Source organism: Gymnoscopelus braueri (assembly GCF_963280865.1).
Source record: "Gymnoscopelus braueri genome assembly, chromosome: 13".
NCBI lineage: Eukaryota > Metazoa > Chordata > Actinopteri > Myctophiformes > Myctophidae > Gymnoscopelus > Gymnoscopelus braueri.
Window position 1 is genome coordinate 15,604,696 of NC_137615.1, and position 13,197 is coordinate 15,617,892.

At 40.1% G+C, this 13,197-nt stretch overlaps 1 protein-coding gene across 1 annotated transcript in view; it reads right to left on the bottom strand.

Annotated features, from left to right (window-relative positions):
- Nucleotides 1–432: 432 nt before the first annotated feature.
- Nucleotides 433–13,197, bottom strand: part of ttyh2l (tweety homolog 2, like) — a 52,398-nt gene continuing 39,633 nt past the window's right edge. The window contains exons 7-14 of the mRNA XM_080448021.1: nucleotides 11,500–11,569; nucleotides 11,242–11,297; nucleotides 10,451–10,543; nucleotides 10,248–10,340; nucleotides 8,663–8,805; nucleotides 7,023–7,208; nucleotides 4,297–4,375; nucleotides 433–2,758 (exon numbers count right to left, since the gene is read on the bottom strand). Coding sequence (XP_080304147.1) covers nucleotides 2,678–2,758; nucleotides 4,297–4,375; nucleotides 7,023–7,208; nucleotides 8,663–8,805; nucleotides 10,248–10,340; nucleotides 10,451–10,543; nucleotides 11,242–11,297; nucleotides 11,500–11,569 — 801 coding nt within the window. The 3' untranslated portion in view covers nucleotides 433–2,677. The remainder of the gene's footprint in view (nucleotides 2,759–4,296; nucleotides 4,376–7,022; nucleotides 7,209–8,662; nucleotides 8,806–10,247; nucleotides 10,341–10,450; nucleotides 10,544–11,241; nucleotides 11,298–11,499; nucleotides 11,570–13,197) is intronic.

Sequence of the window (13,197 nt, forward strand, 5' to 3'; positions counted from 1 at the left end):
CTAGCTAGCTAACATGGCCACGCCCACTCAGCGTTGCCAGATTTTGCGAGGGAAACAAGTAACCAGGTCTATGAAAAACAACAACAACAAAAAACAACTATTGGCCATTATGGTATGGCCATATGAGCACACACACAGGACACAGCTATTTGAAAATAGCCGATCTACATGCTCACAACGATTCACATCACGACGCGTTGTGAGCTTGTAGATCTGCTATTTTTTTTTTTTATCTAGAAATTATTTGACAAATGTGTAATATCACACCAATGAAAGTACAGTAATAGCTGAAAACCTCACAAGATGACGCCACCTGTCTATTGAACAATTGACATAATTATATGATATACTATATTTAATTAATAACATTTTTTTCCCGTCTTTTTAAATAGTTTTTGACACAGAATCAAATGTTTAGGGTCATGACTCACCAGGAGCCTGGATGGCTTGGTTTTATGTGACAGGGTGTTATGCTATGATGATCAACACAGAATTGTATTTATGAACTGAAAAGAGACATTTTAAAGCCACACACACATTTGCTTAATTTAGTTTATGCATAAAATAATTCATATCAATTCAGCCTGATACTCAAACACATGAGAGTATGAGATGAATAGGTACCTCATGAAGTGAAAAGGATGACATAGTTCACTCACTTCCACAATAATATATGCATCATAGAGTGGATGGGTAATATTAAACTTTCCAGTGGTAGGTACATATTCAGTTCACGTTTTACCAGCTGCTGCAGTACTGATATATTTACACTGCTGTGATAGCAGCATACTGGATTTGATCCTATACGCTTTTCAACAGTTCAGTCCGGTATTCTTAAACACAAAACACTTAAAACCTATATAGGCTATTTTGTTGTACATCAAAGGGATCATAACCACATGGAAAATAAGTACAAAAACAAAAACAAATGACCAGTGCATTTCTATATTCTCTGTGATTGGGTTATGTCCTTTTAGATGAGCTCTGCAGTAGCTACTAATGTGTAGCTGTAATGCAAAAACATACCAAAAAAAAACTTTCTTTTTTGCAAGGGCAATGTTTCACATGCTAATGTAGGCAGTTTACCCCTTAGCAATAAGCTATTATTTAACATCCCTGATGAGCAGTAATACAATTAAATACAAAAATGGGGGCTAAAAGACACAATCTTATGATACATGATAACATGCAACCTTTCTGTGCAAACAGAACTAACAAAGACATCACAATGGACCAGCATGAACAGCATCTTTGTCTGGCACTTCAAAATAATATTGGTATACATTTCTTTGATGTCAATAAAATGCTACATTGAGCAGTATGGTGCTTAACTCACTTCATCACCCTGAAAATGAAGTCCTCACAGCATTAGAGCTACAATACAGACTTTTTTGAATGAATAAAAGGTTATTTGAACCAATCTGTATAGTAAGTAGAGTATGTTAATACAAATAACCAATACACTTGCAGTCGTTGGAGGTGGTCCTCATACTCTTCCATTGAGATATTTAGACCCAGGTGTCAGGAAAGACACCAACTGGCTGATTACGTCAAAGTTATTTGAGGCAGGTGGCGAAATGGATTTTACACTAGATCTTCTTGTTTCGATTAATACCCGTTAGGGGTCGCCACAACGGATCATCTATTTCCATCTGTTCCTGTCCTCTGTATCTTCCTCGGTCACTCCAGCCACCTGCATATCCACTCTCACTGCATCCATAAACCTCCTCTTTGGCATTCCTCTTCTCCTCTTGCCTGGCAGCCCCATCTTCAGCATCCTTCTCCCAATAAGCCCATTATCTGTCCTCGGCACATGCCAAAAACTATCTCAACCTTGCCTCTCTTACTTTATCCCACAGTGCCTACAATCTGGACTGTCTCTCTAATGTGCTCATTCCTGATCTTGTTCATCCTCGTAACTGCTAATGAGAATCGAAAACATCTTCAATTCTGCCACCTTCAGCTCTGCCTCCTGTCTTTTCGTGAGGGTTTTACACTAGATACGCAACCATATTTACCGTAGTTTGGACATCGTTGCAATTATGTCTCTTCGTTGGGAGAGGGAGACATGGACACTTCAAGGAATAACATGAAACCTGGAGCTGTATGGTTTAGCTGACTGTTATGAAAGTGTCACAATTAAAGGTCTGTCAACAGTGGCAATCACTTAAATTCCCCCCAAATCTATATACATATAAAATCAAAATAGTCACATTGTCCGTGGTCCCATCATATTCACAAAGGCCAAGTCATCACACAATTTCTTTTATAGGTCCATAAATGACTTCACAGTCTCTTCTGGCTCAAAATAAATCCTTGTGTAAGAGCCGCATCATTCATCATTGTACATAATGACAGCAACAATAGTCTCAAGAATCATCAACCTGCACTCAAAACCGTATGCAGGGCTTTCAGAGTACGTACACGTACACTGTCAAATTCTCAGTGTTAATTTATCCATTCGTACAAATGTACAAATACAAATAAATGAGTTAAATGAGTTAAATTAACACTCAGAATTGTTATTCTTCTTTGTGCTGTAATGTCCCACACTGAGACAGCGCACTATGGCGTTTGTGAATTGTTTAGAGGTCATGAAGAAGACACTTGGCTCTTAAAAGGATTCAGACAACCTCCCAGACAGTTCCTCCCTGAGAATGAACCAGTAGGTGGCAGGCTATACCTGGAAATCAGTCCCAAAGTGTCTGATCTGGGCATCAGTCATAGATAGGTACGTAGTCCTCATACTGGGAGAATACTGTGGGGAAACACAACACAAAACAGTTTAGCACATTTACATCACAGCGGCTGGAGACATCAAGACTCAGAGTGAAATGTTTAAGGGTGTGTGTGTGCAAAATGGAGGAACATTTGTTTTGTCTTTAGAAGCTGACGAATCAGGGGTAGTTGAAGGTGATGGTACAGTGATGAACGACGATGAATAAGGGGAGGAAGTCTGCGGTTAAAGGCAAGATTTGTGGGGCCAAGCAATAGTTCCACTCATAGGTAACATGAATGTGGATACGACAGCGACAGAGGTAGAGAGCTTTTAGAAGATCTTTGGGTAAGGCACTAAACATTCTGATTAGCACTGGCAACTGGCAAGCAGCTTCACTGATGAGGTAATAGTGTTAGATGGAAGGAATGGCAAGACATTGAGTTTGGCACAGCCAGCAAAAGTCAAATTATAAGGTTTTAGTTGTTTAACACAAAACTTACTGTTTCTAAATGCCTGTGAGTAAAAGAATGAAAAGAAAGAACAAAAAACTATAAAAATACATAAGTTGCAAAATATAGGTTAATGTTTTGTAGCTGAATAGCCTAGTATGCAACCACTAATAGGTTATTAAAAAACATAGCAAAAATATATAGCAAACATAAATTCTCTTCTGTATTATTTACTGTGAACAAAGCACGACAATAAAATAAACATTTTACACATAGACTTGACTGTTAATTTGGACTGTGACAGTTCATTTCATTACTGAACATTAGATATTATAAAATTTGAACAAGTCTCCATATTTGTGTCAGAGGCTCCCACCCTTCTCTCTTTCTAAAAGACCCATTCCCATTCATGTCAGTGTTCAGAATTCTTGATACCTTAGTGGAATTAAGCTTTCCCAATGTAATCTACTATAAGTTTCACATAATGACACATAAAGATATGACAAATCTGTCCTTGGTGCCATGGTTCAAGTACCAGACCTCCTAGCATAAGGAGAGTGCTAAATTAAAGAGATGGTTGTGACCCAGGACAAGAATCAGACCAGAGTAGCTCAGCCTAAGTGATAGTCGCGTTAACTGTGGATTAACCAGGCTTAGCTTTAATTTAACGCCAGCATTAGGGAAACACTGATGAGCCATGCCATTAAAAATAGAGACTGGTAAGTTCAAGCGGGCAGAGTACAATATGTAGTGGCCTTTAAACTGACAAAGAGCCAAAGTTTAACCAGAGCAGCTCACCCTGAGTGATAGCCGTGTTAACTGTGGATCAAAAATGCTTTAGATTTAATGCAATGATGAAAAGGATATGAGTAATATACACACAATTTAGCAGTGAGACTGTCTGCACTACAACAGACAAACATAAATGCACGACAGTCAATGACCAGCAGAGAGCAGTCTTTCATCACTTGCAATACACCTTAACTATTACACCACTGGCAGTGGACACAGTAGACAACAGTATTAACATGCACAAAGTGTTTCTGTTGTGTGCTATGGTTGTGTTCACATTAGTCGTGCCACTGTGGTCACATTTGAGACACTGGGGCCTTTGGGGCCAAAACGCACCGATGGGGGCGGTGATCCTCTCCCTATCAGTGGCACATTCTCATAGCGAGGGTTCCCTCCAAACAGCATGGATTGATTCCTGTCACAGAGATCACAACAGAGTAAAAGTCCATGGTGTTAATTTAACTCAAAGAGTGCACAGGCCTATACAGGAAGTATCTTTCTACAAAGTGTTTGCCTTTGAAAACAACAATTACATGGCTCGTTTGATTCCATTTTTATTCACTTAAGAGCAGCGGTGGGCAATCTTTTCAGGCACATGATCACTTAGCCGTTTTCCAAGGGTCTTCAACAGGGGGTCCGGGACCCCTAGGGGGTCCTCAGAGTTACTACAGGGGGTCTGCCAAATCTTTGTGTGATATATATATATACATATATATATTTTTTTTTACATTAACCACTTGAACCCTAGCATCCCTTTTCTGAGGAGAACTTTAGCCAAAAATAGCAGATCTACAAGCTTGTGAGCTTGTAGATCGGCTATTTTTGGCAAAGAGCTATCGGTGTAGAGGGAAAAAGGAGCAGACCACGTAAACAAAAAAAGTTGAATCTGAAACACAATTTTATACAATATAGAGGGGGTCCCTGCTTCATCTCTCTCTCAGCTAGGGGGTCCTTGGGCTGAAAACGTTGAAGACCCCTGCTATAGCCGATTATAGGCTGCTGATTGGATTAACACAAGCACATTGAATAAATCATTAAGTTTATAAAAAACCTAACAAAGAATGAATGAATCATTTTATGAATATCGAAGGTAAGACAAAGGGGAGAGAAGTTTTATGAACAAACAAACAAACAAACAAGCACGCACATCCACTCTAAAGTGCCGGGTGCAGGACAGAAGTCAAACTAAAAAAGAAAAATAGAGTCCGCACACTGGATCATGCTCCACAAGATTTTACATTTATTTTTCAGAAAAATAAATTGTAAAACGTTTGGAGCATGATCAAGTGAGCGGACTCTATTTTTCTTTTATAATGAGAGAAGTTTTATGCACATGAAACAATAATGGTTGATAATGGTGTAAACTCAATTGACCACCTCAATAGCCCAACCCAACCTACCGTCACTATTCTTTTTTTTGGGGGGGCTTTTATGCCTTTATTAGAGAGGGATAGGGAAAGTAGGCTGACAGGAAATGGGGAGAGAGATGGGGGGGTGACACGCAGCAAAGGTCGTCGGGAACGGGAGTCGAACCCGCGACACACTGTCAGGCTGGCATTGCAGCCTAGGGTGCCTGGACCGCCACGCTACGCCCCAGGCTTAGCGTTCCTATTCTGGGTCCAAACATTTGGAGAGAAGCAGATCTTCAAGCTCATAATGCGTTGCGAAGCGTTGTGTGCATGTAGATGAGCTATTTTTGAAGAAGAGATTTGGAGTAGAGGGAGAAAAGGAGGGGGCCTTCTGTAGTGTAGACTCCTGGGGGAATCCGGTCAATGTGGTTAAAAAGAGGTGGTTGCCCACCCCTGGTTTAGACGGAACAGTGAAAAGTTGTAAAATATTAAATAAATACACATTTGAATGGGCCACCGAGAAATATCACAGACTAGATGGCCATGAAATATAGTTTAAATTAGGATCAGGACGTTATTTAACTACAGTCATTTGCATTATCGGCGGCACACTGCGAGCCATAACTCATTCTGAATTCCAGTGTGTGCCTTGTCAGCTCGCAGTTACATGAGCCAATTTCCATTCCATTCCTAATTAAATTAATCCCATTGATGATTCATTTAGATGAATGCTGAATAAAATGATCAGATAATACTTCCTGTTTATTCCACATTATAAAGCCTGTTTCTGACTCACACAAATAAAGCAACACTTTTGAATCAATAATGCACTCAGCCTGCAAATGAATGTTATCTACATTTCATCTTTGCTAAGTTAATTAATAAATGGGCCCGACTTTGTCCAGTTCAATATTTTCGGTTGCTTCAAGCAGCTCGTTGTTCATATTCAAGACTGAAAAACGCATTCAAGCCTGCACACTGATTGTTACTACTCTGTGTAAAACATTTAACAATTTTGGGACCTATTTAGACGATCTAAGGACGATCTAAATGACAGATTGGAGGAGACACGAAGAATTTTCTGCTGAGGAAAATGAAAGTGTGCGACCATCTAGCAGTATTAATAATGTGATATAATGATTTCAGGAGATGGGGGAAACTGGCATTTTGGGCATGCAAAGAATCACACCTTCCTCCAGCATTGTCTCTTTTATGTCCCAGACACATCCATGATGTCTCGACATATCAACTTAATAATCACATGTATATTTTTTGTTATGTTCTTAAAACCACTAATTAAAGCATGAGAGCGATGCTGCGTCCTTGTGTCGGAGCTCTAAAAGTTTGATGACAGTTAGTAGCTCCTGCATTGAGCTGAGACAGATACATAAATCCAGGAGCCAACGGGTTCACAACATTCTTACAAGATGAGAGGTATTTGAAGATATTCTATTAGCAACAAAGTGTATCGGCTACTCCTAAACCTAACCTCTAAATGTCTAATCCTAACCTGAATCTTTTCCTAATTAGCATAACTTTAAAAATCTAAATCATAAAACAACCATTTCTCTAGTGAGGACCAGGTTCCTCACGATGTCTATTTCTCCAATTGTACTATACTTCCCCACATTTGGCAAGTAAAGTAATAATACAAGTACACAGACAGACACACAAACACAGAGACATGTATATATCATTAAAGGATCATTTTACATGTACTCAGTGGACGGCATGATGTTGGAGGCAGACTGCGGAGGGGGATGCAGACTGGTCTGGCTGCCCAGGCTGCTGGTGTAGCTGCAGAAGCTGTGGATGTTGGACCTGGGGTTGTAAGACGACAACCGTCGAGCCTGGGGGTTGAACGGGTCCTCCTCGTCTATGTCGTCATAATCTCTGTCCCTGCAGAGCGCAAAGACACACACACACACACACACACACACACACACACACAACACACACACACACACACACACACACACACACACACACACACACACACACACACACACACACACACACACACACACACACACACACACACAAGGGGCATACACAGGTCATCATCATTTCATGCATGTTACAGTATGCCATACAGCAAAAAAGCAACAATACACATGTCAATATGACACACATAGCCAACTCAAATTCTAGTGCAACGCTTGTTTGCGCAAAGTGTAAAGAGTAAACTATGCAGGACGTAATATGCTGGCATTTTGAGGATCATGTACAAAAACTGGTAGGATACGCATAATAACTGTGGTTAAAAAATAAATAAATTCAGCAGTGAAGCTATTTTCCAAATACCTAATACAATCTCAGCTCCTCAAACAAAATAATACCAGATCAATCTCTCATATGCACCACTTTCTCGAGCATAAAACTCACACATCGAGTCTATCTGGTTTCATACTGCTGAGTTTTTATTTGAGTGTATTTTTAGTTTTTCAGAAACATAGTTAGTTCTCCTGAAGCGACTGAAACGGGGAAGACACTCGTAATGCTTATGACACATGGGAAAGACAGATTGTCAGAAGTGAACTTGACGTGTGCCTAGTGGTTTATTTCCAGCTTCTCGACGTCTACTCAAAGCAGTCAACTCCTTCAGTAGTCTCTTGTTTTTTATATTAACAGCCTGTTAATTTCAGTCGTTTAGACATTATGACCTTATCGTCATGGGTCATGGGTGAACTCGGCATGGCAGCTTGAAGGCACATTCCTGTTTTGTAGAATGTGATTGATATATTCCACAGCAATAGGCTAATTATTTGATAATTGGCCCACATTTTGCCGCCCTTGTCAAGTGCCGCCCTAGGTGATTGCCTAGTTTGCCTATATTGCCCTGATGCCATGTGTGCATTACTGTACTCGCTGTTTCTCAACCAGTGGTCCATGGCATAATTACAGGTGGCCTACGGGAAAATGTTTATTTTAATTTCATCAATGGTCATCAAATTTAAGAAAATCTTTAAAGTAATAGTAGAGTGGGAAAAAAAGCTTGAAATGAAAGATTGACTGTAAGTGCTTGATATACTTCGTTGCACGCAGTGTCATACAGAAAATTGTAGATCTACAAGTTCGCAAAGCGTCGCACAATGACACATTGTGAGCTTGTAGATCAGTTATTTTCGGTGCATGACACACGCAAGACGCAACTAAGTATAAATCTGGCTTTAAGATCATTATTGTTAAATTTTAACAATATATGCCTTCTTATATATTAAATATGTATATTGTTGTGGGGAGGTGAGGTGGGGTGGGCTGGTCCTTGAGGATAGAGGTTCAGAGCAAAAAAAATAGAAAAGGTTGAGAACTACCAATGTAAGAAAGTTAGCACAATGGGTTTTGGATTTCACCTGCTGGCGATGAGCGTCCAGGCACGGGGGATGGCACAAAGCATGGCACAGAGGGCACTGCCAGCTAGCAGCGAGAACAGGCACAGGTACAAGATACCCTCCACGCCATCATAGCACACTCCCATCAGAGCGTCCACGTAATCCTGTACAGACATGCATGTGCGCACAAATGCCATACACACACACACACACACAGACAGACAGACAGACAGACAGACAGACAGACAGACAGACAGACAGACAGACAGACAGACAGACAGACAGACAGACAGACAGACAGACAGACAGACAGACAGACAGACAGACAGACAGACAGACAGACAGACAGACAGACAGACAGACAGACAGACAGACAGACAGACAGACAGACAGACAGACAGACAGACAGACAGACAGACAGACAGACAGACAGACAGACAGACAGACAGACAGACAGACAGACAGACAGACAGACAGACAGACAGACAGACAGACAGACAGACAGACAGACAGACAGACAGACAGACAGACAGACAGACAGACAGACAGACAGACAGACAGACAGACAGACAGACAGACAGACAGACAGACAGACAGACAGACAGACAGACAGACAGACAGACAGACAGACAGACAGACAGACAGACAGACAGACAGACAGACAGACAGACAGACAGACAGACAGACAGACAGACAGACAGACAGACAGACAGACAGACAGACAGACAGACAGACAGACAGACAGACAGACAGACAGACAGACAGACAGACAGACAGACAGACAGACAGACAGACAGACAGACAGACAGACAGACAGACAGACAGACAGACAGACAGACAGACAGACAGACAGACAGACAGACACACACACACACACACACACACACACACACACACACACACACACACACACACACACACACACACACACACACACACACACACACACACACACACACACACACACACACACACACACACACACACACACACACACACACACAGTAAATTCCTCAGTGTTCATTCATCCGTTTGTAACTCTAAGATAAAAGCGTACAAATATAACCAAATGGGCCGCTAATGTAAAGCTGCAATCCATTACTTTTATATCCTACCCAGGATTCAAACCCGGGTCCCCCACATGAGATCACATTTCTACCACATTGACCCTTCCCTCTTGGCCGGGGGAAATATTACACTCATGCCCTTCAGGCAGTACCACCTGTCAACCAGTAGTTGTTGTACCTGACACCAGGGTCTACATTTCTCAATGGTAGAGTAGGGAGACCCCCTTCAACCACTGCGGATGTACATGTTATATTGTGTTAGCATAATCTACCATACAGAGTATGCTAACATCTTATTTAATTGCAATTAGGGCATTTAGCAAATATGGGGGTTGCCTTGTAGGTAAGGATTTTACTATTTATTTACGCACACACGCACGCACACATCATGATTAAATACCGTACTGTATACAAGCATCCTCACACTCACACACACATACTGTACAGTAATGACTGAAAAGTTTCTGCACAACAAAACGGTGCAACACAACATTGCAGCATCCAATTATTTGAGGCTGCTGGCCTGCATCTGACCTCACCTTGTGCAGCCCGCGGCAATCCAGCAGAGCTGTTAGCTGGTGGAGATTGAACTCGGTAGAGTTTAAAAGGCGCTGGATCCCCAGAAGATCCTTCTGTGTTACGAAGAAATAAATGAATACATTTAAGGTGCGGGGGAGGACTTAGTGACATCATCAACTTGAACCACAGACGGAGAATAGCAGTGTCTGGGCCAACCACTGACCTCAGAGGTGGGAAAGATCGGCACCGAGAATCGGAGCAGGTTCTGGATCTGGATTTGCATAGTGGTCAGGGACCGCTGGAAGACGGTCAGAGACTGCAACCCACAAAACGGATGGACGCACCCACGCACGCCCACAAACACACACAATCAAAAAGTGGCCCCTGTTAAGCATTTCAACAAATACTTTTATGTAAGGCTTTTAAGTAATGTAGCCCACAGGGCATTTTCCACCAAATTCCTACCCCCTGATCGCAAGCATAAATAAAAGACCAATATTTACATCAACTAGGTCATCAAAGAACGGATAATCTCTATCTACTTAACAGGCATCATATTAAGACCTAAATGGAAGCTGTTAGGATAGACAGGCATGAGGCTCGTGATAATTGGTCACGCATTTAATGTCCTTGATTCTGCTCAACAGAGGCTGCACAAATACCATTAAATTATGTTAAATCCTTGCATAAAATAATGATGAGTAAATAAATAAAAAGCGATGAGCATGGGAATACCCTGAGGCAGTTTGTGTTCAGTCTAGACACCGCTAATTACTGAAGACCCACATGAAAAAGAAGGGATATTCTTTGATCAAACTTTATTTGGGTTATCGCTTGAAAGTAATTAAATTATTGTTCAAAACTAATTTTTCAGCCAATTGGGGTTTGATAAAGAGCTTTACTTGGCAATGTGTAAAAATGTATTTTTGGAAATGAGTAAATATAGTTCTTGAAATCAGGAAAAGGACTTCAGACAGTCTCTGACAACTAATATAAATAACATTTGTCCAATACCTGTTGGAAGGGGTTGGGTAGATTTGGACTGCAGAACAAATAATAATGTGCCACATCTGTAGGAGAGGGAGTGAGAGAGAGAGAGAGAGAGAGAATTTTGCATAATTTTTTACCACCCTGTGACACGTTTATAATTCTGTGACATTATGCTAACCATTCTGAGATTTATATTTACCACTGTGTGACAATATGCTAACCATTCTGTGACAGGGCATTTCTGGTAGATAAGTGCATATAACGTATTTAAACATAACTTGCCTGCAGTAAGGAATTCCTTGGTTTGATTTACAATAAACTTATCAGGTGACACACAGAAGTCGCTGGCACCCTGCAGTCAAAGGGGAGCAACAATATGTGAAACATGAGCATAAACTGCTGTGAAATTTTACATTGGCCATTTGATAACAATGAAAATATGAATCTCTCAAGACAGATTCTGCTAACAGTAGAATCCTTTTTTTATTTACAGAATGGGTTCCCAGATTGTGAAAATATTAATACAACTTAGATTTACAACCTTTCAAAAGGACCATCACGGTGCAATATACTTGACATTACTGTAAAGGCTGTGCTGACCACAAGCATACCGTAGTTAGCTTGATTTTCAGGGAAGCCATTGGATTCCATTAATTTTGGTATGAAAATGAACTCGCAAGAGACTTGAAACTTGCATGGGATTAACACATTTATCAGAAGTGTGAATACAGCCCAGATTTACAGTATGTTAAAACAATCCCATACAAAAACACCGTAACAGTAATGGGTATAAAACAGAAAAAGGTTTTGGTAACACTTGCTTATAACTATAATTATATGTGTTATAAATAGATTATAATGCATTATAAGTTTGTTTATAATGTATTATAATGCATAGCAAGTGTTACCATGGGGGTGGTGTTGACATGCCGTCCCACTGCCCAATGAGGCGTCTACCTGTTTATGTCTATGGTCACAGCAACACAAGATGAATTGGTAATCCAACACAGAAATTATAATTATATATTTTTTGTCAGTTATGTTGCATTTTAATGGATTTTAAAGCATGTATTGAAATGAAAAGTCTAGATGAAAATAGTCCCAGGAGAAAAGATATGCAGATGTAATGATGTTATTGTTTAGCCAACATTGACTCTATTCATCAATGTCCGGTAATGTTTTAATGACTATGGAGAAAATGCTAATGAATTCAAAATCTCACAATAAGGCCATTAATGGCGTTAAATGCCACATCTGGGATGTTTTTAAGATGCTGTAAACTTTGGGATGTATTCACACCTATTCTGGAAGAGTTTAGTTGTAGAAGGAAAATCCAGTATGCTCTTTGGATGTTCCATACCCCATGTTAAATCCAAATAGGCCTATAAGTGTGTTATAATAATACAAAAAGAATGCATCTATTGTCTACTTTTAGCCCTATCAAGAGCTGAGATAATAATAATAATAATTAATATTGTCATTATTAATATTATTTTGGTGGTGGAACTACTTGTTTACATTTGGATCACTTTTAAAGGGCAAGGCAAGGCAAATCACAACACAACCCTCTGGTTACCATTCATACATGTGCTACGAAGGATGGAGGTAAATTCATGTCAAATGTGTCAAATATCAATGTCTCATATAATCTTATAGCCTGAAACCTAAACTCACATTGACCTCTGTCAAACGCAATATGATTAGTGTCTTTGCTTTCACTGTCCATAGTTCATTGTCCTTTCTATCACAATATTATATCTAAACCATAGCAATAGCATTCACAGATGGATTTTGATTGAACATTTGGTTGCACACCAATGCATGTGAATACTGCAACAATTCTACCAATCCATCTCCATCAACACATAGCATGTACATTTTGTTTAAATATCACACTTCTCATAAGATATTCAAGAATTTGGCATTTTCTAGGACATCGCCATAATGTGGACCATAAAGTGAAATACTCCAGTTTTTACT